This window comes from Chiloscyllium plagiosum, unplaced genomic scaffold (assembly GCF_037043375.1).
Source record: "Chiloscyllium plagiosum isolate Xiang-an unplaced genomic scaffold, Cpla_swu_hap1 HiC_scaffold_4, whole genome shotgun sequence".
Taxonomy (NCBI): Eukaryota; Metazoa; Chordata; class Chondrichthyes; order Orectolobiformes; family Hemiscylliidae; genus Chiloscyllium; species Chiloscyllium plagiosum.
In genome coordinates this window covers 45,719,259-45,744,933 of record NW_028270142.1, presented here as the reverse complement: position 1 = coordinate 45,744,933, position 25,675 = coordinate 45,719,259, and the positions used below count along the sequence as shown (strand labels likewise).

The 25,675-nt window shown below is 41.6% G+C and overlaps 1 protein-coding gene across 4 annotated transcripts in view; it reads right to left on the bottom strand.

Moving 5' to 3' along the window:
• The window catches only part of LOC122549216 (zinc finger protein 407), a 525,130-nt gene that overhangs the window by 294,419 nt on the left and 205,036 nt on the right, over positions 1–25,675 (bottom strand). For all 4 annotated transcript variants that reach the window (XM_087986220.1, XM_087986222.1, XM_087986221.1 and 1 more), the window contains exon 4: positions 20,096–20,170. In XM_087986220.1, the coding sequence (XP_087842346.1) occupies positions 20,096–20,170 (75 nt within the window). The remainder of the gene's footprint in view (positions 1–20,095; positions 20,171–25,675) is intronic.

Sequence of the window (25,675 nt, the reverse complement as noted above, 5' to 3'; positions counted from 1 at the left end):
ATGGAGTGCTTTCCCAGTGCTAAAAATTTTCATGCTACATGACCCACAATAGATTTATTTTTGCGAGAATGTATCACCCTATGATTGCACAATCTGATCACTGGGTTCCCACAAAGTATTCAAAATACTTTAAAAAATTTTTGTGACTACTTTTACTCCACTTCAGAGACTGGCATTCCTAATATCTAAAACAAAAATGCTGGAACAATATTTTTAAATAATTGCACAGCGAACCAGTGATTACATGTATTGATCAAATTGGCATTGATCTCAGCAGAATGCTCAAAGCCAAAGCTTGATCTTGATATTTTAGTCAGAACTGGAGGAGAGTGAGTTGAATTTAGACTGTGTAGTCTTATTATTTGCAATGTGCCTTATTTCTGAAATAGATCAGTTAGATACCTTAATGGAATATTTTTCTAGCACTTTCCATTCAACAGCTTTTTCTTCTCAATTAGGGGGTAATTTTATCCTAATCCACACCATAAAGAACTGACAAAATAAGATTAGCTACCTGTTTTCATGTTCCATTGATTTTAGATTGACTTTGAATCAAGACACAATAAATGTAAATCTAGTCAAGTCAATGCTGGCAAGTCCTCATATCAATGACTCGGCACAGTGGTTCAGTGGTTAGCACTGCTGCCTCACAGCACCAGGGTCCCAGATTCAATTCCAGCCTCGGGCGACTGTGTGGAGTTTGTGCAGCCTCCCTGTGTCTGCATGGGTTTCCTCCGGGCGCTCCGGTTTCCTCCCACAATCCAAAGATGTGCAGGCCAGGTGAATTGGCCATACTAAATTGCCCATAGCATTAGGTGGATTAGTCTGAGGGAAATGGTTTTGGGAGGGTCGGTGTGGGACCTGTTGGGCCGAAGGGCCTGTTTCAACACTGTAGAGAATCTAATCTAATCAATGACAAGTGCCAAAGTTGGAAGTTGAAATGGTAAATCTTCAATTCCTACTAATATTTCTCGTGCTGTTTACAACTTACCACTCTTGCTCAGCTAAAGAGTCAGTGCTTTTCCATTTTGAACACTCTTGGAGGAAACACGAACCGTAGAATGCCATTGAACAAAATTCCCAATCCAAAATATAATTTCCGTGTCAACAATGACTGAGTCTATTCAGTACTGAAAGTCAAAGCTGGCAGATTGACCAATATAAAAGGCAAGGGAACCAACACAAGGGAATAATCTGTTTGACATCATGCTAACCATTCTACTTGTCACAGACAAATCTAACTGTGACAGTATTGATAGGAGTACAAACCTTAGGGAAATATAGTATTTTCACAAGAAACACATGCTCCATTGTATGTTTTCATTAGTACTGTGCTGAATGGAATAGATTTGGAGCATTTTTAGCATCTACAAAATGGTTAGGTACAGTGGGCTGGAGTCATACCTGGCACAAAGGGAAATGGGTGTGGTTCTTGAATGCCAATTATCTCAGCCTTGAGTGTGATAGAATGCTCACCATTCACCTGGACTACTAAAGTTACTACAGCAACACTTGCGAAGTTCAACCTTCCAGGAAGTAGTAGTATAGGTTCCCCTGTTATTGAACACATTTACTCATGTAAAATTCGATATCACGCAAAAGTTGATCACATGAATTTTGGCTCAAAACAAAATGTAATTTTTCATGCTACTTGTGTAAAAGTCAATCCTAATATTTCATGGATCAAAGGCCAAAAATGGCCAAACCAAAGTATAATGCTGAAAACATTAAGGATTCAATTTTATTGTAAATTCATAACTAATGAAAATGAATATTAGTACACAAATAGATTTATATCAGGTGGCACGGTGGCTCAGTGATTAGCACTGCAGCCTCACAGCACCAGGAATTCACATTCAATTCCAGCCTGAGGTGACTGTCTGCGTAGATCCAAAGGTGCGCAGGTTAAATAGATTGGCCATGCTAAATGCAGGGTTACAGGGATAGGATGGATGTTTGGTCTGGATGGGACTCTTGTCAGAGGGTCAGTACAGATTCAGTGGGCCAAATGGCCTCTTTCTGCATTGTACTGATTCGATAAGCTACTTCATTTAAATTATTGAAGTGAGAGAATTATGAATGAGAAACCATGTTGTGACTATGAATCATGACAAGTCAACTCAATGACTTTTGGGCTGAAAAAATTGGTTTTAAAAATTCAAGAAGTACATTAGTAAGCAAGTATGGTAAAGTCACCATAGTCCGACTGGATCATGCTGCCATCTCATTGGAAAGAGACAACTGGTGGTGGCTCAATCGGAGGGTCACCACCCCTCAGGCAAAACCAGTGGTTGAAAATGAAAATCCTTCATGGTAACTTCAGTTGATGTCATCGGCATCAATCTGCATCACAAACCATTCATCCAATCAACTGAGCCAATCAATCCCCATTTCAATAATAAATACAATGTGTACTACAAGATTATACAACTTACAGGATGCCTTACTATGACTTGCCAAGTTGGATTGCCACACAGTCCATACCTGCTATCTATACCAATGAAAAGTCAAGAATAGCAGCAACAATGGAACAGTATCATATTCAATTTTCCACCTCCCTAAGTTAAACACGTTCCTGTATATGTTCCTGAATATGTTCCAATGTTCCTACATTGTTGCTGGTTCATAATCTGGGAATTCCTTCCCTAATATCATAGAAAGATAAGAAATAGGAACAAAACTGGGCCGTTTGGGCTCTTGGGCTGGTTCTAACATTCAACCAGAACATTGATGATCTTCTACCTTAACATCATTTTCCAACACTATCTGCATATCCCTTAATGTCTTCAACATTTAGAAATCCATCAATCTTGGCCCAATGGGGAACAGAATTCCAAAGATTCACCTAAATATATAAATTCTTCTTCACCTTACTCCTAAATTGCCTACCCTTTATCCTGAGACTCTATTCCTCGTTCTAGACCACCAAAACAAAGAAAAAAATCCTTCTTCAATCTAGCCCCTTGAGCACGGTAAGAATTTTATATTATTCAATGAGATCGCCTTTTGTTCTTCTAAAATCTAGTGAATATGGGCCCTGCAGCCGAAATCCAAGGTGGGAGTTTAAAGAGAGTTTAAGGGTTACTGCGGATTATATCTGCAATAAATGCTGTTGCTTGCAAATCTTATCAGATCGAATGGATCGAGTGGAGACACAGTTAGAATCAATAAGGAATTTGGAACAGCAACAGTATATGATGGATGGCAGTTATAGGAAGGAGGGAAAGTCTCAGATACAGTCACATAGATGGGTGAACTCGAGGAAAGGTAAGAGAGGTAGACAGCTAGTGCAGGAGTCTTCTGTTGCTCTACCCATTTCAAACAAGTGTGCGGATTTGGAAAATGTAGGGGGTGATGGATTCTTAGGGGAACGTAGCACAAACAGCCAAGTTTCTGGTATTGAGACTGGCTCTAATGCAACGAAGGATACGTCGGGTTCCAAGAGATCAATTGTGTTAGGGAATTTTCTAGTCAGAGGGGTACAGACAGGCGTTTCTGTGGCCAGCAGCGAAAAATCAGAATGGTGTGTTGCTTTCCTGGTGCCAGGATCAAGGATGTCTCAGAGAGGGTGCAGAATGTTCTCAAGGGGGAGAGGGGCCAGCAAGAGATCATTGTATATGTTGGAAGGGAAAAGGTTGAGATTCTGAAAGGAGATTACAGAGAGTTAGGCAGGAATTTAAAAAGGAGGTCCTTAAGAGTAGTAATATTGGATTACTCCTGGTGCTACGAGCTAGTGAGGGCAAGAATAGGAGGATAGAGCAGATGAATGCATGGCTGAGGAGCGTGTATGGGAGAAGGATTCACATTTTTGGATCATTGGAAATCTCTTTTGGGGTAGAAGTGACCTGTACAAGGACAGATTGCATCTAAATTAGAAGGGGACTAATATACTGGCAGGGAAATTTGCAAGGGCTGCTCGGGAGGACTTAAACGAGTAAGGTGGGGGAGGTGGGACCCAGGGAGATAGTAAGAAAAGAGGTCAATCTGAGACTGGTACATTTGAGAACAGAAACGAGTGAAACAGTCAGTCAGTCAGGGCAGGCAGGGACAAGGTAGGACTAATAAATTAAACTGCATTTATTTCAATGCAAGGGGCCTAACAGGGAAGGCAGATGAACCCAGGGCATGGTTAGGAACATGGGACTGGAATATCATAGCAATCACAGAAACATGGCTCAGGGATGGGCAAGACTGGCAGCTTAATATTCCAGGATACAAATGCTATAGGAAAGATAGAAAAGGAGGCAAGAGAGAAGGGGGAGTGGCGTTTTTGATCAGGGATAACATTACAGCTGTGCTGAGGGAGAATATTCCTGGAAATACATCCAGGGATGTTATCTGGACAGAACTGAGAAATAAGAAAGGGATGATCACCTTATTGGAACTGTATTATAGCCCCCTAATAGTAAAAGGGAAATTGAGAAACAAACGTAAGGAGATCTCAGCTATCTGTAAGAATAATCAGGTGGTTATGTTAGGGGATTTTAACTTTCCAAACATAGACTGGGACTGCCATAGTGTTAAGGGTTTAGATGGAGAGGAATTTGTTAAGTGTGTACCAGAAAATTTTCTGATTCAGTATGTGGATGTACCTACTAGAGAAGGTGCAAAACTTGACCTACTCTTAGGAAATAAGGCAGGGCAGGTGACTGAGGTGTCAGTGGGGGAGCACTTTGGGGCTAGTGACCATAATTCTATTCGATTTAAATAGTGATTGAAAAGGATAGACCAGATCTAAAAGTTGAAGTTCTAAATTGGAGAAAGGCCAAATTTGACGGTATTAGGCAAGAACTTTCAAAAGCTGATTGGAGGCAGATGTTCGAAGGTAAATGGACGGCTGGCAAATGGGAAGCCTTCAGAAATGAGAGAACCAGAATCCAGAGAAAGTGTATTCCTGTTAGGTTGAAAGGAAAGGCTGGTAGGTATAGGGATTACTGGTTGACTAAAGAAATTGTGGATTTGGTTAAGAAAAAGAAGGAAAAGATAGATCGAGTGAATCCTTAGAGGAGTATAAAGACAGTAGGAGTATACTTAAGAGGAAAATCAGGAGGGCAAAAAGGGGACATGAGATAGCTTTGGCAAATAGAGTCAAGGAGAATCCAAAGGGTTTTTACAAATACATTAATGGCAAAAGGGTAACCAGGGAGAGAATAGAGACTCTCAAAGATCAGCAAGGCAGCCTTTGTGTGGAGCCACAGAAAATGGGGGAGATACAAATGAGTATTTTGCATCAGTATTAACTGTGGAAAAGGATATGGAAGATATAGAATGTAGGTGGTGACACCTTGCAAAATGTCCATATTACAGAGGAGGAAGTGCTGGATGTCTTGAAACGCATAAAGGCGGATAAATCCCCAGGACCTGATCAGGTGTACCCTAGAACTCTGCGGGAAGCTGGAGAAGTGATTGCTGGGCCTCTTGCTGAGGTATTTGGATCATCGATAGTCACAGGTGAGGTGCTGGAAGACTGGAGGTTGGCTAACATGGCGCCACTGTTTAAGAAGGGTGGTAAGGACAAGCCAGGGAACTATAGACCAGTGAGCGTGACATCGGTGGTGGGTAGGTTGTTGGAGGGAATCCTGAGGGACAGAGTGTACATGTATTTCGAAAGGCAAGGACTTATTAGGGATAGTCAACATGGTTTTGTGCATGGGAAATCATGTCTCACAAACTTGATTGAGTTTTTTGAAGTAACAAAGAAGACTGATGAGGACAGAGCGGTAGATGTGATCTATATGAACTTCAGTAAGACATTCGACAAGGTTCCCCATGGGAGACTGATTAGCAAGGTTAGATCTCATGAATACAGGGAGAACTAGCCATTTGGATACAGAACTGGCTCAAAGGTAGAAGACAGAGGGTGGTGGTCGAGGTTTGTTTTTCACTGGAGGCCAGTGACCAGTGGAGTGCCACAAGGATCGGTGCTGGGCCCTCTACTTTTTGTCATTTACATAAATGATTTGGATGCGAGCATAAGTGGTACAGTTAGTAAGTTTGCAGATGACACCAAAATTGGAAGTGTAGTGGACAACAAAGAAGGTTACCTCAGATTACAACAGGATCTTGACCAGATGGGCCAATGGGCTGACAAGTGGCAGATGGAGTTTAATTCCGATAAATGTGAGGTGCTGCAGTTTGGGAAAGCAAATCTTAGCAGAACTTATACACTTAATGATAAGGTCCTATGGCGTGTTGCTGAACAAAGAGACCTTGGTGTACAAGTTCATAGCTCCTTGAAAGTGGAATCGCAGGTAGATAGGATAGTGAAGAAGGCTTTTGGTATGCTTTCTTTTATTGGTCAGAGTATTGAGTATAGGAGTTGGGAGGTCATGATGCGGCTGTACAGAACATTAGTTAGGCCACTGTTGGAATACTGCATGCAATTCTGGTCTCCTTCCTATCGGAAAGATTAGATTAGATTAGATTACTTACAGTGTAGAAACAGGCCCTTCGGCCCAACAGGTCCACACCAACCCTCCGAAGAGCAACCCACCCAGACCCATTCCCCTACATTTACCCCTTCACCTAACACTACGGGCAATTTAGCATGGCCAATTCACCTAACCTGCACAATTTTGGACTGTGGGAGGAAACCGGGGCACCCGGAGGAAACCCACACAGACACGGGGAGAATGTGCAAACTCCACACAGACAGTTGCCTGAGGCAGGATTTGAACCCAGGTTTCTGGCGCTGTGAGGCAGCAGTGCTAACCACTCTGCCATTGTGTCGCCCCGTGAAATTCAACAGGGTTCAGAAAAGATTACAAAGATGTTGCCAGGGTTGGAGGATTTGAGCTATTGGGAAAGGCTGAACAGGCTGGTGCTTTTTTCCCTGGAGCGTTGGAGGCTGAGGGGTGACCTTATAGAAGTTTACAAAATTATGAGAGAGGTATGGATAGGATAAGTAGACAAAGTCTTTTCCTTGGGCTCGGAGAGTCTAGAATTAGAGGGCATAGGTTTAGGGTGAGAGGGGAAAGATATAAAAGAGACCTAAGGGGCAACTTTTTCACACAGAGGGTGGTACATGTATGGAATGAGCTGCCAGAGGAAATGGTGGAGGCTGGTACAATTGCAAAATTTAAAAGACATTTGGATGGGTAAATGAATAGGAAGGATTTGGAGGGATTATGGGCTGGGTGCTGGCAGGTGGAACTAGATTAGGTTGGGATATCTGGTCGGCATGGATGGGTTGGATCGAAGGGGGTGTTTCCATGCTGTACATCTCTATGACTCTGTGACTCTGCTCCTAGGGCAGCCCTGCCATCCCAGGCATCAGTCTGCAAACTGCAATCACTGATTGGCAAGTGTTCAGTTTCAACATGAAAACAGCAGAAGCTTACTAAGGAGCTGTGTACTCTATGGCAGCAAGATTAGAGAGAACTGTTTCCCGGTCAAAATGACTGATGGCATCATCATGTGACGTATCAGACTCAAACTGGCAATCCACCATACTTCCACAACATCCCTCCTCCTTACCTAATGAAAACATTTATAATATTTATATACAAAGTGTTTCAGAGAAAATCAATTCCTGTATGGCTGTCAGTACACCTCAGCAACTAATTATTTTTTGGTAAGATTTAACCTCTAGCATTTTAGGTGTACTGGAAACATCATCTACCCAGAGATGACTAAATGGTCAGAGCTTTGCACAACATATGGTACTGTCTCCCTCTGATGCTCCAAATACTGTTCTATCCGCAAGATAAACCCAGGTCTCATTCGGCACAGTCATTTGTAGATCTTCAATTAATGCGGACCCTGGCACATCTTCTCCATACTATACCATCTCTTGTTTCCATGGTGTAGGAAACTAGTCCAATCTCTGCAATAATGATGGCTGGTATCCACTTCTCACCAGTGGTATAATTTCTCTCCATCACACTTCTTGACCCTTTTGGAAAAATGTCATTTGGCCTCGTCTGTTCTAGAAAACCTTGTTTCTGTTATTTCCTTTCAACAACGTCTTGGTCATAGGTGTTCTCAGCAACTCAAATGCTGCATGCAGTTGATGCTTGATTGTGAGCAATGCTGGAAAAGTCTGAGTTGTCAAGTTGGTTGTGTTCTGATAGGTTAATAAAAATTAACTCTGTCTTTTGGATAGTGATCAGTGTTCTTGAGTTACCGTTAAGGAATGCTTTATTGTCTGAACAAACCTTTCCTGGTTGTGACAATGAGTTGATCGGATATGTTGAAACACTGACAAGTATTTTGGATAGCCAAACCTCACAAATATCTCCCTCTATCTTTGAATGGTTTTCTCTGAAGATATTGTGTTCATGACACTAGCTTCAGGCCATTTAGCATGTGTGTTAACCACTTCACAAAACATTCACCCTTGAAAAGGTCAGCGTAGTCAACATGTATTTTTTGCCAAGGTCTTTCTGGCCAATTTAATGGGTGTTATGCCTCGCATGAGGTAGGTTGCATAACTGTAATTAAAAATAGCTTCTAGCCATCTTCTTCATTCTGACATTGCCACAGTGATCATCGTATTGTTGATTTAGCACATATTTCCTTTGCTTTGGTGGAATGTTAACCCTCATAAGACACATGAATGAAGATCGTATGAGGAAAGACTAAGGCACTTGGGGCTGTTTTCATTGGAGAAAAGAAAGTTTGGGGTGACTTGATAGAGGTGTACAAGATGATTAGGGGTTTAGATAGGGTTGACCATGAGAACCTTTTTCCACGTATGGAGTCAGCTATTATGAGGGGGTATAGCTTTAAATTAAGGGGTGGTAGGTATAGGACAGATGTTAGGGGTAGATTCTTTACTCAGCGAGTCGTGAGTTCATGGAATGCCCTGCCAGTAGCAGTGGTGGACTCTCCCTCGTTATGGGCATTTAAACGGGCATTGGATAGGCATATGGAGGATAGTGGGCTAGTGTAGGTTAGGTGGGCTTGGATCGGCGCAACATCGAGGGCCAAAGGGCCTGTACGGCGCTGTATTTTTCTATGTTCTATGTTCTATGAATAGACAGTTCTAGCTTTCATGTAACTTATGGCTTTCATTCTGGATTTGTTCCTATGATCTTCGCATGATAATACTGGCTCATTTCCAGTGTACTTCTTAATTTATCTGCCATTACTTGAATGTTCTCTACATTGAAGCAGAAAATGTCTACGTCAGGACTAATGTCTAGAGAGCTCATCAGCATTCGCATCAAAGTTGCATTGCTGATACTGAATTATGTAAGTGCAAGCTGATAGCAATAATACCAATCTCTGCATATGGCTCACTGCGAGAGAAGGTATCCTTTATCAGGTCCAAACATTGTGGTTAATGGTCTTTCATCTGATAGCAGGATAAATTTCCGGCATTACAGGTATTGGTCGAAACGCCTAATGCCAAAAATGATTCCTAGAGCTTCTTTCTCTATGTGTGCAAATGATCTTGATGCAAAATCTATTGGCTTCTCTTCAACAATGGGTACCCTGTAAGGAACAACAGCTCACACTCCATATGATGGGGTATCACATGCTAGTTGTAACCAAATCTTTGGGTCAACAATGCCTCTTTGGTTCGTGTAAAGGCTCTTTCACAATGATTTTCCCATTTCTAACTCTTGTTTGGCATAATTAATTATGCAACTGCTAAATTAATTAAGCCAGCCCAAAAATGGTCACAGCTGATTACATTTTTACATGCAGATTGCCTCAGTTGTGGCTTTTACATTTGAGGGTGACTTGTGTGGTCCCTTCGCATCAATGACATAAATATTCAATGAAAGATTTTTTAAAATTCACATTTGCCTTTCTTCAATTTTAGGTCATAATCTTTTTCATTTCTCGTCATAACCAAAATATCCTCAAGGAAACACTGGACTCCTTCCAATCCTCAATGATGGAATAGCTCAATACATCAATGCAAAAGATAGGGCTGAAGCATTTGCAACAATCTTAACCCAAAGGTGTCAAATGTCTGATCCATTACAGACTCCCCCAGAGGTCTCCAGCATCACAGATGTCGATATTCAGCCAATTCAATTCATTCCAATGGAGGTACCAGATACCGCAAAGGTTATGGGCCCTGACAACTTTTCAGCAATAGTACTGAGTATTTGTGCTCCAGAACTTGCTGCACTCGTAGGCAAGCTGTTCCAGTACAGCTACGACATGGGCATCTATCTGCCATGAAAAATTGCCCAGATATGCTATGTACACAAGATAAATCCAATCCAACCCAGCCATTTACCACTCTATTCTTGATCATTAGTAAAATAATAGAAGGTGTCATCGACAATGCTATCAAGCAGTACTTACCTAGCAATAACCTGGTGACTAATTTTGGATTCCACCAGGGACACTCAGCTCCTGACCTCATTACAGCCTTCAAAAATGGACAAAAGAGCTGAATTCCAGAGGTGAAATAAGAGTGATAGCCTTAATTTGAAGGCCACATTTGACCTAGCACAGCCGGTCAGGCAGCATCCGAGGAGCAGGAGAATCGATGTTTCGAACATAACCCTTCATCAGGAATGTGGATGGTGGCCCAAAGGAGCTGAGAGATAAATGGGAGAGGGGTAGGGTTGGGGGTAAGGTAGCTGGAAATGTGATAGGTCAATGAAGGTGGGGGTGAAGGTGATAGGTCAGAGAGGAGGGTGGAGTAGATAGGTGGGAAGGAAGATAGACAGGTAGGACAGTTCAAGAGGATAGTCTGAGTTGGAAGTTTGGGTCTGGGATAAGGTGGGGGAGAGGGAATGAGGAAACTGGTGAAATCGACATTGAACCCATGTGGTTGGATCGCCATGGGACCCTCCAACCACTCGGGACCAATGTGGATTTCACCAGTTTCTTCATTCCCTACCCATCCCACTACCATATCCCGGATCCAACATTCCAACTCAGCACCCCCCACTTGAATGGTTCTATCTGTCCATCTTCCTTCCTACCTATCTGCTCCACCCTCCTCTCCGACCTATCACCTTCACCCCCACCTTCATTGACCAATCACATTTCCAGCTACCTTACCCCCAATCCCACCCCATCCCACATCTCTCAGCCCCCTTGGGCCACAAGCCTCATTCCTAATGAAGGGCTTATGCTCGATTCTCCTGCTCCTCGGATGCTACCTGACCGGCTATGCTTTACCAAGACCACAATCTTCGACTCTGACCTCCAGCATCTGCAGTACTCACTTTCCTCACATTTGACCAAGTGTAACATAAGGGAAAAGTGAGGACTGTAGATGCTAGAGATCAGTCAAAAAGTGCAGTGCTGGTAAAGCACAGCAGGTCAGGCAGCATCCGAGGAGCAGAGTCAACATTTCGGGCATAAGCCTGACATGCTGTGCTTTTCCAGCACTACACTTTTCAACAAATGTAATATAAGGAGCCCAAGCAAAACTGCTGAGCATCGGGCAAACTCTCAAATGACTGGAGTCATTTCTTGAAAATACAAAGATTGTTGTGGTTGTTGGACGTCAGTCATCTCAGCTCTCTTACCTCTGCAGGAGTTCCTCAGGGTACTATCCTAGGCCCAACCATCTTCAGCTGTTTCATCAAGGACACACTTCCCATCATAATTCAGAATATTCAACCATGATTGTATAATGTTCGGCACTATTCACAACTCCTCGGATACTGATGCAGTCCATGATCAAGTACAACAAGCCTTGGAAAATATTCAGGCTTGAAAAGTGGCAAGTAACATTTACCACATGAGGTGCCCCTGGTCGCATTTCTCTGAGAAAAAAATGACCTCTCACAAGATCCTAACCAGGAAACCAGAGTCATAGAGATGTAAGAATGGAAACAGCCCCTTTGGTCCAACTTGTCCATGCCGACCAGATATCCCAACCCAATCCCAACCCACCTACCAGCACCTGGCCCATATCCCTCCAAACCCTTCCTATTCATATACCCATCCAAATGCCTATTAAATGTTGCAATTGTACCAGCCTCCACCACATCCTCTGGCAGCTCATTCCATACATGTACCACCCTTAGGTCTCTTTCATATCTTTCCCTTCTCACTCTAAACCTATGCCCTCAAGTTCTGGACTCCCTGACCCCAGAGAAAAGACTTTGCCTCCTTACCCTATTTGCCCCTCAATTTTGTAAACTTGCATAAGATCACCCCTCCGCCTACGACGCTCCAGGGAAAACAGCCCAGCCTGTTCAGCCTCTCCCTAAAGCTCAAATCCTCCAACCCTGGCAACATCCTTGTAAATCTTTTCTGAACCCTTTCAAGTTTCACATCTTTCCGATAGGAAGATCAGAATTGCATGCAATATTCCAACAGTGGACTAATCAATGAACTGTACAGCCGCAACATGACTAGCGAGAGAGTAAAGGAGTATCGTGCCTATCTGCCTGGAACTCCTATAGTGTTGGCAGTATATTCTTTCCATGCCAGACAATGACCATCAGACTATCTTGATCATCAGTACAATGACCCTGACAGACAGACCCTGAGCTTCCAGTTGCTTGTCACTTAAACACACCAGTGTTACGTGACCAACATCTCTGTCTCTGACTTGCAGAAGTTCAACGCAAACTGGAAGAACAGCACCTCATTTTACACTTAGGAACTCTGCAGCCTTCTGGACTTAATACTGAGTTCAACAATTTAATGGCTTTCCCCAAACTTCCCTCAACCCCATACACCAGGCCTTGGCACCACATGGACTGCCAGCACACACTACCTATTGTCACTCACTAATTGTCTCCATTAATGGCTATTCATTCCCCCAGACTGGCCTTTAACCACTCCTGATGAAGAGCTTATGCTTGAAACATTGACTCTCCTACCCCTTAGATGCTGCCTTAACGGCAGTGCTTTTCCAGTGCCACACTTTTTGACTCTGATCTTCAGTGACTGCAGTCCACACTTTCTCCTTTAACTATTCCTTTGTCTGTCCAACTGTTTTTCTCTCTCTTTGGGCTCTACCTCCACCTAATGCTTACTCTGCCCCCTCTCCTCACTCCATCTTCTGAAATAAAAATCCCTTTCCAAGCTACCATCAGTTCTGAAGAAGGGTCACTGGACCTGACATGTTAACTCTGATTTCTCTCCACAGGTGCTGTCAGACCTGCTGAGATTTTCCAGTGATTTCTGTTTTCGGATCATAACCTCTAGCTGTTCATCCTCCTTAAAAAGAATGATTTCTGCCTCTCAGTGATATACTTGACTCTGGCACTAGGTAACAACATACCATCCTGGAGTCACATCTACAATCTCTGTTCCTCTAAATAGTTAATCTCCTACCACAATTGTTCACCCTTTTCCCTTGAACCACCCTAGATGCCAAGGACTGAGCAAACGGGCATAGAGTAAGTAAGAACCTATCACAGTGGTCTCCAATGGTTCATGAGCAGTCAAACTGGTAGTACTACCTGGTAGAACAGAACTGCGCTTTGGAAACAAATCAGTCAAATGCTGGAAATATTCCACAAACAATGCATCTCACATATTGCACAGAGAATGAACTTCATGTCAAAGCAAAAATATGTACTGCTTGACAGGAAGAGTAGGCAGGAAATGGAGGATGAACACAAAGGGACTGGTGGTCTGAGGTACATTTTTTTTAATGCAAGAAGTATAGTAGGTAAGGCAGATGAACTTAGGGCCTAGATTAGTATCTGGGAGTATGAGGTTACGGCTATCACTTGGTTGAGGGAAAGGTATGATTGGCAACTAAATATCCCAGAATATCAATGTCTCAGGTGGGATAGAGAGGGAGGTAAAAGGGGTGGAGGAGTTGGTCAAAGAAGATATCACAGCTGCGCTGAAGGAGGGCACTATGGAAGACTTGAGCAGTGAGGCAATATGGGCAGAGTTTAGAAATAGGAAGGGTGCAGTAACAATGTTGGGGCTCCCACAATGAACGTGAAATAAAGGTACAAATATGTAGTGAGATCATAGAAAGATGTAGGAGCAACAGGGCGGTGGTGATATGAGATTTTAATTTTCCTAACATTGACTGGGATTCACTTAGTGTTAGAGGTCTGGATGGAACAGAATTTGTAAGGAGCATCCAGGAGGATTTTCTAGAGCAGTATGTAAATAGTCCAACACGGGAAGGGGCCATACTGGACCTGGTGTTGGGAAATGAACCCGGCCAGGTGGTTGAAGTTTCAGTAGGGTATTACTTAGGGAATAGTGATCACAATTCCATTAGAGTGCTAAATTGGGGGAAGGCCAACTATACCAAAATTCGGCAGGAGCTGGGGAATGTAGATTGGGAGCTGCTGTTTAAAGGTAATTCCACATTTGATATGTGGGAGGCTTTTAAAGAGTTCAGGAGAGATATGTTCTGTGAAAAGGAAGGATAGAAATGGCAAGATTAGGGAACCATGGATGACAGATGAAATTGTGAGACTGGCTAAGAGGAAAAAGGTCTAGATGACTAAAGACAGATAAAGCTTTGGAAGAATATTGGAAATATTGGAGATGTAGGACCAATCTGAAATGAGGAATTAAGAAGGCTAAAAGGGGTCATGAGATATCCTTACGAGCAAGGTTAAGGAAAACCCCAAAAGTCGGCATAAAGAGGGAGGAAGTGTTGTGTATTCTAAAAGGCATTAAGGTGGACAAGTCCCCAGGTCCAGATTGGACCTATCCCAGGTTACTGAGGGAAGTTAGAGAGGAAATAGCTGGGACTTTAACAGATATCTTTGCAGCATCCTTGAATATGGGGGAGGTCCCAGAGGACAGGAGAATTGCTAATGTTGTCCCCTTGTTTAAGAAGGGGAGCAGGGATAATTCAGGTGATTACAAACCTGTGAGCCTGACGTCAGTGGTAATGAAGCTACAGAAGCAGATACTATGGGATAGGATATATACCCATTTGGAAGAAAATGGGTTTATCATTGATAGGCAGAATGGTTTTTTTGCAGGGAACGTCCTATCTTACAAATCTAGTAGAATTCTTTGAAGAGGTGACAAAGTTGATTGATGAAAGAAGGGATGTAGATGTCATATACATGGACTTTAGTAAGGCGTTCGATAAGGTTCCCCATGGCAGGCTAATGAAGAATGTGAAGTCGCATGGGGTCCAGGGTGTTCTAGCTAGATGGATAGAGAGCTGGTTGGGCAACAGGAGATAGATAGTAGTAGTGGAAGGGAGCTTCTCAAAATGGAGATCTGTGACCAGTGGTTTCCCATAGAGATCTGTGCTAGGACTACTGGTGTTTGTGATATACACAAATGATTTGGAGGAAGGTGGAAGTTGCCTCATTAGCAAGTTTGCAGATCACACAGAAATTGGTGGAGTAGTAGATAGTGAAGGGGAGTGTCAGAGAATACAGCAGAATATAGACAGATTGGAGCGGTTGGGCAGAGAAATGGCAAATGGAGTTCAATCCGGACAAATGTGAAGTAATGCATTTTGGAAGATGCAATTCAAGAGTGAACTATACAGTAAATGTAAAGGTCCTGGGGAAAATTGATGGACAGAGAGATCTGGGTGTTCAGGTCCATTGTTCCCTGAAGGTGGCAATGCAGGTCAATAGAGTGGTCAAGAAGGCATATGGCATGCTTGCCTTCATCAGACGATATATTGAGTACAAGAGTTGGCAGTTCATGTTACAGTGGTAAACGACTTTGGTTTAGCCATATTTGGAATACTACGTACATTACCAAAAGGATGTGGATGCTTTGGAGAGGATGCAGGGGAGGTTCACCAGGATGTTGCCTGGTATGGAGGGTGCAAGCAGTGAGGAGAGGTTGAGTAGATTAGGATTATTATCATTGGAAAGGAGGTGGTTGAGGAGGTCCTGATTGAGGCCTACAAAATCATGACAGGTATAGACAGAGTGGAAGACTCAATTTCTAGGGGTCACAAGTTCCAAGTAAGAGGGGAAACATTTAGGGGAGATATACATGGAAAATTCTTCACACAGAGGGTGGTGGGTGCCTGGAATGTGTTGCCAGAGGAGATGGTAGGGCGAGAATGATAGCATCATTTAAGATGTATCTAGACAGATACATGAATGGGCAGGGAGCAAAGGGATAGAGATCTTTAGAAAATAGGTGGCAGGTTTAGATGGAGGATCTGGATCAATGCAGGCTTGGAGGGCTGAAGGGCCTGGTCCTGTGCTGTAAGGTTCTTTGTTCTCTTTGCATCTAGATAAGAAGCTTATTTTAAACTGATCAGGCTCCCTATCCGCAATGAGGGAAGACCTTGCTTTATAAGTTGATTCAAAAATCTTCTATTTCAGCAACGTTAGGTATGAAATTTGATTTGCTACGGCAGCATCATGTCCTACCCTTGGTCATCAAGAAATATTGTTTTGCTCAATGTCAATATCACCAAGATTCCTGGGTGATGAGTTTTCCATGGTCTGTGTACGCCCGCTACAAGATCTATGTGATACAGGAAGCTTAGAGGATTGATTTTCAAACTGGGGATACACAAATCACTGGAAGTCATCAGAAACTTTCCTGAAGGTCTAAAAGATAATACATGCATGCTAATGAGCAAGGCTGGCATTATGGGTAGATGACCATTCAGGACACTGTGGTCAAGAGTATACAAATTTTAGGGGATAGCAGTGGGCCGGTACAAGCCAAGAGGCTGAGAGAGGGGTTGAACCACCACATGCATTGCAGGGTTGGTTTGCCAAGTCGCTTCAGAGGCAAGCTGCATGTTGGAGCACACAGAGCAGCAGGAATTTTGTCAGGTTGCCAGATGAGCTCAGCCTAGTTCAAGAGAGGACAGCTTTATAAGTCGCCATAGTCCTACTAGACCATATAGCTGCTCTCTCATGAGAGAGACATCAGCGATGGTTTAACCTGAAGGTCACCATGACTCAGGCAAAGGGAGAGATTGAGAAGGAAAGTCCTCCATGGTAACATCAGTACAGGAATTGAACCCACACTGTTGGCATCCCTTTTTAGCTGTCCAGCCCACTGAGCTAACCAACTCCCGAAATATTTAAGTGCCACATACTTAAGCTCAAAACACAGCCACCAAAATACAGAAGAGAATTTATGGAGAACCTCAGCAGGTCTGGCAGCATCCATGGAGAGGAGCAAAGTTAATGGTTTGAGTCCAGTGACACTTCTTCAGAACTCTGTTTCAGACTTCTAACATCCACGGTTCTTTGATTTATTATTTTGGGCAGCACAGTGGTTAGCACTGCTGCCTCACAGCACCAGAGACCCGGGTTTATTTCCCACCTCAGGCGACTGACTATGTGGAGTTTGCACATTCTCCCAGTGTCTGCGTGGGTTTCCTCCGGGTGCTCCCACAGTCCAAAAATGTGCAGGTTAGGTGAATTGGCCATGCTAAATTGTCCATAGTGTTAGGTGCAGGGGCAAATATGGGGGAATGGGTCTGGGTGGGAGCACTTCGGCGGGTCGGTGTGGACTTGTTGGGCCTGGTTCCACGCTGTAAGTAATCTAATCTAATCTAATCTAATCTAAATACAAGTTTGCCCGCATTGCTACTTTCCTTAAAACTTGTTGATACCCAAGTACATCCTGCTTCTTGTACAGAATGAATAGAACATAGAAGAATACAGTGCAGTACAGGCCCTTTGGCCCTCGATGTTGCGCCGATCCAAGCCCACCTAACCTATACTAACCCACTATCCTCCATATACCTATCCAATGCCCGCTTAAATGCCCATAAAGAGGGAGAGTCCACCACTGCTACTGGCAGGGCATTCCATGAACTTACGACTCGCTGAGTGAAGAACCTACCCCTAACTTCAGTCCTATATCTACCCCCCCTTAATTTAAAGCTATGCCCCCTTGTAATACCCGACTCCATACGCGGGAAAAGGTTCACACTGTCAACCCTATCTAACCCCCTAATCATCTTGTACACCTCAAATCAAGTCACCCCTAAACCTTCTTTTCTCTAATGAAAACAGCCCCAAGTGTCTCAGTCTTTCCTCATACGATCTTCCTTCCATACCAGGCAACATCCTGGTAAACCTCCTCTGCACCCGTTCCAGTGCCTCCACATCCTTCCTATAGTATGGCGACCAAAACTGCACACAATATTCCAGATGCGGCCGCACCAGAGTCTTATACAACTGCATCATGACCTCAGGACTCCGGAACTCAATTCCTCTACCAATAAAAGCCAGTACGCCATATGCCTTCCTCACTGCACTATTTACCTGGGTGGCAACTTTCAGAGATCTGTGTACATGGACACCAAGATCCCTCTGCTCATCCACACTACCAAGTATCCGACCATTAGCCCAGTACCCCATCTTTTTGTTATTCTTCCCAAAGTGAATCACCTCACACTTAGCTACATTGAATTCCATTTGCCACCTTTCTGCCCAGCTCTGCAGCTTCTCTATATCCTGCTGTAACCTGCCACATCCTTCCTCACTGTCAACAACTCCTCCGACTTTCGTATCATCCGCAAACTTGCTCACCCAACCTTCTAACCCCTCTTCCAGGTCATTTATAAAAATGACAAACAGCAATGGTCCCAAAACAGATCCTTGCGGAACACCGCTAGTGACGGCACTCCATGTAGAAACTTTGCCATCAACTACTACCCTCTGTCTTCTTCCATCCAGCCAATTCCTAATCCAAACCTCCAACTCACCCTCAATGCCATATCTCCGTATTCTCTGCAGTAGCCTACCATGGGGAACCTTATCAAACGCCTTACTAAAATCCATATATACCACATCTACCGCTTTCCCCTCATCAACCTCCTTCGTCACCTTTTCAAAGAATTCAATAAGGTTTGTGAGGCACGACCTGCCCTTCACAAAACCATGCTGACTATCCTTGATCACATTATTCCTATCCAGATGTGCATAAATCCTATCCCTTACAATTCTCTCTAAGACTTTGCCCACAACAGAAGTGAGACTCACCGGCCTATAGTTACTAGGATGGTGCTTTAATTTATGTGAGAGATCTATTATAACTAATCCATTAGAAAAGGAGACTTTCAACCTAAACCGCTTGAGATCAATGGCTTAGAGAACACTCTCACAGCCAGGCAGGAAAATAAAAACTCAACTCAGTTGAAATCTTGGTCCTGCAACTCTATACAGATCAAACATGCATCACATGGGATGGGTAATCCTGAGGTAGCTGGACAGAAAGCAATATCTTTCAGCCAGACCTAATCGTGTTTGAATACATTCTACAAGATGCTGTATTAGAGGGTGCTGCAATGATGCAAATGCTCTACTTCTCAAATCTGACTTTGTTCACCTTGATTGAAAAGAGATGTCTGGTGTTTACATTCCTGCCTTAGCTCGTTTTTGCTGAAATCTATTGAAAGCATAATCTTAACTTGTAGTTAAATAGAGATATCATAGTGTTAGTTAAACATGTTAACCTGTTTGTTTACTGCACGTATTTTCGACACTGCATAACAGATTGCACAAACATGTCAAATTTCTTTATCCTTCATTTTCCCAGAAGAATCCACTGCAGTGCCAAAACTATTGTATTCAAAACATGTGTGAAAACCATGCAGTCAAGGTAAGCCAAATACTTGACAGTTTTCACGTTAGGTTATTTGACTGTAAATAAAATATTCCATCCTATTTCCCTTTATTGAAGCTCACTGGGACAACACACCATAGAAGCAAATTGGTCAGAATTGTAATTTTGAAGTGAATTTACAAACACAATAAACCATTAGCCATCTAATGGCATTTAAACCTACTCTGCCTAAACAAACTATGTGGCAGGTCACAAGTATGAGATATTTAAACAGATTAGCATTGTTAGTAGAATCATTAATTGACACTTGCATAAATCACATGTTATTGCAGCCAGAAAGGCCAATTTGCTAATAAATATTTGATATCAAATGGTCAGATTTGACCATTTGAAGCTCGATGTGGAATACACCATCCCTATGAAAGGGGGCAATGTTAATCTGGCAAAATTGCGTGCAACACTGGTATTACACGGTTTGAATTTAATCTTCACTGCGATCAAATTTCAAAGTGACATAATTTTTAACAAGTCTCAGATTTTGAAACAAATCATGAAGTTGGGTGGATCAAGGTGCAATAGGACTCGCCATCCACTTGACTCCATGTGTTTTCTGCCAAAATGTTGAGCTATATTCTATATTTGGCCTTTGGATACTGCTCTGAGTTGCATCATAACAGAAAATAAATGACTCAATATTATTAGCTGATTCTCCTACCGTTCCTTTGGAGTCCCGATGCCATGTTTGCCCAATAAATGGGTGCTAAGATGTTTCTTCATAACAAAGGCCCATCTGGAAAAGAAAACAAGATCAGACATTTTACTCATTTCTGAAATACCATAGAGGAAAGTACTTTGCACATTATAAAAGTAGGCACAAGGCTTACAAACTCATAAGTAATGAAACACTCATTACATCCCCTTTCCGTTTAATTCTCAAACCAACTGATTACAAGTGACATGGATACAGATAAGTATAGATCTCACTGGTTGCTTACTTAATGTTCCTCCATGTGGTGCTGTTGTAATTACACAAACAACAAAATAAACACAAGCAGAAAGTAATTGAATTCCCGATTTCTCAAGTATCTTGCTGTTCAACAGCCAAGTTTTAATGATATCCAGGGTGGGCTACAACGTAATGTACCAAAGAAACAATGGGCCAGATTTTGGGGTCAGTAACAAATAGAGGGAGTTTACTGTTAACTCAAAAGAAACTGCCTATAAGGATCTAGCAATCTCTGAAGCAAGAAATTCCTCTTTCCGCATGAAACTTTCCATGACATGTTATGTTAAATGAACATGAACAATATTACGGCAGGTTTGGATAAGACAGACAAGAAGCAAAATGTTCCCTAATTAGCTGGTGAAACAAGGACAAGTGGATAAAGATTTAAGATATTAGACAAGAACTGAAGAGGGGATGTGGGGAAGAACGTTTTGTACACAGCAAGTGGCGATGACCTGGATCTTGTGACCTAAGAGGATGGTGGATGCAGGGAGCATCGATGATTTTAAAAGAAAATTGGATGGTCACTTGAAGGAAAGAAACTTGTAGAGCTGTGTGGAAAGAACAGGAGAATGGAATTGACTGACAGGTCTACAGAGAATTGACATAGACTGAATGGCCTCTTTTGTTGCCAAAAATAACTCAAGTGGAAGGCTTAGCATGCAGAAATGACATCACAAGAGCACAACAACCAATCAAACAGAAGTATTCACACCAACAAACCAGAAAGCAAGTAGTAGTGAAATGCTTTCAAAATACTACAATGAAAACTTGAATCATACAGCAACTTTAACATAATATAACCTCCCAAGTTGTTTCATGGGAGAGTCTTAAAACAATATTTTTCACTGAATCATATGAGGCAATAAAATCTTGGTCAGTAAAGTAAATTTTAAGGAACGTCTTAAAGGATGACAGAGAGATAGACAGGTTTTGAAAGTTATCTTAGGCTGCTGAAGACATGGTCACCAATATTGGAGCAATTAAAATCAGGTCACATAAAAGACCAAAATTGAATGAGTGCAGGAATTTCAAAGGATTTACATGATTAGAGGAAGTTACAGAGATAGGGAGGGGAAAGACATCTGGACGGATTTGAAAGCAAGGATGGGAATGTTAAAATCTAGACCTTTGGTTCACTGGGGGCAAGTGTACATCAATGAACACAAGGGTGATGTGCGAGCAAAATGTTGTGAAAGTTAGAACTTGGGCAGCAGAGATTTTGGTAGCCTCAAGTTTGAAGGTTAGAATGTAAAAATGCAACCCAGAGGGCATTGGAATTGCCAGGTCTAGAATTAACAAACACAAGAATGAGGGTTTCTGTATGGGTTGAGTCCGAACAGAGAGGAGCACTCTTAAGGAGGCCTTAGTAATGGGCCAGAAGATCATCTTAGTATCAATTATGATCCTAACATTGCATACAATCTGCTTTAGTCTTAGATAGTTGGCACAAAGAAGATTGTAGCATTCAAAAAGTAGTGAATGCAGTTTGCAAGCTGGGACCAGAGAAAGGCATTGGTCTTTTCAATATTGAAATGGAGGAAATTTCTGTTTGTCCAGTACTTGAAATCAGACAAGTACATTAATAATTTAGCAATAATGCAGAAGTTGAGAGAGATGGTGGAATGAGAGCTAGGTGTCATCAATTTACATTATTAGCTTACATTTTCAGCTAACAATTTAATAATTGTGGTGAAAGTCAACATTGTATAAGTATAAAAAACAACTTTTTAGGGCCAGTGTGGGTATTCAGCAATGATTATGAATTCAGTGCACTGAAAGCTCAGTTAAACCACATCCAATAACGTGGAACTTTTTCAAGGCCAACAGTGTAGAAGTGGAGCTTTTTTTCCAACTCATGATTGCAAGGGACACTGCAGCCTGTGGGAACCCTGATAACACACTTATGGAAGAGTATAGGCTCACTGATTGCAAACACTAGATTTCCATGTCCAAAGTTTCTGTCAGTTTTTGTAGAACAGCAGCAAATTGTGTCAGTTTTCACCATTATTGTTGCAGCAACTCCATGCCATCACATTTCATAATGTTACCACTATAGAGAATTCCGACTTCAGTCAGTACAGCAAGGAGTCATTCTGCTCCAGGTATTAGATTGACATGAATACAAACCAAAAAAAAAAATCAATTTGTGATTTTAGTGGCATTCAAAAAGAGGGAACAACTATGGCAGAAGTTGTCAAAATCTCTAAACTAACATGCTTACTTTAAATCAATACCTTGCAGTCAAGTTGCAAGTTGACACAACATTTAATGTGTCCAGAAGTCTGAGATTTTGAAATGAATCATAAAGTATGCATGAACGCAGGGACCCTATAGAACAGGATTGTCACAAACAAAAAATTGTACATCTATTGACTAACTGGTTCATTGGTCTGTAAACTGAAGCAGCTATTTTCTTTGGCTGACAGATTTTCACATCTGGTTTCCTGATTGATTAGTTATCAATGTGCATTAACTATTAATTAACAAATAATGCATCTTAATCCATTGAATTCCTTCATTTCAGAGGACAGAAGTCAAGTTGATTCACAAAATTAGTCAATTAGCAACTTTCTGTAAATATTTGTCAATGTGCATTTGACAGATCACACAATATCATAATCAGTGATGCACTATGGCAGGTACTGTATGCTTTTACAATAGTTTTTATTGATGACAATTATCAAGCTTGAAGTAGAGTGGGGGAATCAGAAATCATCCACCTACTCCACAGCAATTAGTCCTCCAAGATACACTTCCACTGTGCTATATTTCAAGGCATAAATATTCCAATTGCAATGGCTAAATTAACTAACCATTTGCTTGCAAATGGAAAGGTCACTTAAAAAGTTATATTATACATTGACCTATTCCATTAAATAGTGTAATACGAATATGTATGAAATAAACTTCATTGTTGCTATCAAACATCTGCATTGTAATAGCAAACAAAATATCTGTATTACACTGAACATTATAGTGAAATGAAATTATAAGTCCAATAGAAGTTTGAAAAGTTCTGGTTTTTAAACATCAAAAAGAACAAATGGAAAGAGTTGAATTCATCAATCAAAAAGTATGTTAAAATTCATCAAGGTGTGAGTTTAAAAAGATCCTGTTATCATTTTAAACGCAGTTGTTCTTCATTTACATAACTATCATGTGCTAAAAGACAGTAGTCATTATATTATACATTCACCCCGAAATGCATAGAGCGTGACGGAAGAAACCTTTAAATAGCATTCAGTATTTGATTTACTTTTAGTACAAAACTAACCATGGTGAGCAAGATTTCATGTAATGTTATTAACAGTGTTATGAAGCTATCTTAGTGGCACTTGCTGTAAAGAACAGAGTTTCATAGTCAAAATGAGCATAACTAATCAAATGTTAGCTTAAGCACCCAAACAAATATAGCATTTTAACTTGTTTATGAAATATAAATGTTTCAGACCCCAGAATCTTTCAGACTCCTCCAAATCTGGCCTCTTCCGCACTCCCGCTAATTATTATATCATCATTGGTGGCAAGATCCCAAGCTCTGGAAGTTCCTCAAATCTCATCACCTCTCTACCTCATCTTCCCATTTTTAGACACTTCATAAAGTCCACTGTTGGGATTCTGAAATTCATCCCTTTGGCCAAGCTTTAGCTCATATGATCTAACAAGATTTAGTGTTATATTTTGTTTTAAAATGTTCCTGAGGTAGTTCAGCACATTTCAGTATTCTAATGGTGAGTTATCAATATAAGTTAAAATTGCTGTTGCAGTAAAAAGCATGATGTAAATCCAAGTTCTTAATGTGGCGTTGTCCTGTAACTTAGCATTATTCACTTGTTCCAAAAGTTACAACGGTTATAATCTTTGTTGATTTTTCATTATTTTTATTTTCTTCTATCATTTTTGGTTTGGAGCTTTGAACTGGGAGCTGAGATCTGAAAGGTGACCTTTGAAGACTGAGCAGGAGCTTCTGTTGAAAAAGTATGAGGCTTATATAGGCCAACAGATAGATGAACAACATTACTGGTGTTTATGAATAATGCAAGCTTTCCAAATTCTCTCCAATTTTTTCCAACCATCTTTATCACATGTTTATACTGATACAGGACTAGATGCAAAAGCTAAACATATTTGTAATTAGCTTAACTATCCTGGCAAAGTAAAACTGGATGACCAATATTATAGTCAGCTCTCTTGACAAGATGATCGATAAATGTTGTCACAGGATATTGAATATGGGTTTATTATGATTGCTTGCAGCCAAATGCAACTCAGTAGATATGCAAGTTTATTCAAAGAGTTCAATTTGTAGCTTATTGGAAGCGTTGTTTTGACTGTGAAGCTTTTCTAGTTATTCAAACAGCAAAACTGAAGTGTTTGGAAGCAGGACAAGGCAAAATAAAAAACAAGCTTATTCAGGATATAAAGATGGGTGCTGTCGAAATGGGATGTAGCTTATCAAAAGCATAAATAACAAAACTTGGAATGGTTTTGGAAAAAGATTCAACCTGCTTTTACAAAATTCTGGAGGCAGTCTAAGGATCACAAAGGGTGTCAATTTCCTTTGGACTTTGACCTCTGGTGGGTCAATGAGCTTGGGCCTTGCTTCATTTCTTTGACTTTTGTGTTAACTAATCTTTCTCATCTTCTGAAACCAATACTTTTTGGCAATGTTTGCATTTTCTCTTTCATTAAGGAAAATAAGGGTCATGTGGAAAAGACAGGAAAGTGGGGTTGAGGATAATCATATCACCCATGATCTCAGATTAGGGTAGCACAGTGGTTCAGTCGTTAGCACCGCTGCCTCACAGCGCCAGGGATCCAGGTTTGATTCCAGCCTTGGGCGACCGAGTGGAGTTTGCACATTCTCCCAGTGTCTGCGTGGGTTTCCTCTGGGTGCTCCGGTTTCCTCCCACAGTCCAAAGATGTGCAGGTTATGTGAATTGGCCATGTTAAATTGTCCACAGTGTTCAGGGATGTGTAGGTTAGGTGTATTAGTCAGGAGTAAATGTAAAGTAATTGTTTAGGGGAATGGGTCTGCGTGGGTTACTCCCTGGAGGGTTGGCGTGGACCTGTTGGGCCGAAGGGTCTGTTTCCACCCTGTAGGAGTTCCATTTTATGGTGGAGAAAACTCAATGGGCCAATTACTTTATTTCTGCTCTTATGATATAAAACCAAATCTGGGCCAATAATATGCAACTCACTGACTACAACCTGGCCAGCACCTCAAACTGCACAACATTGTTACCCAAATTGAGATCACATCCCATAACTTCTCCATTACAAAGG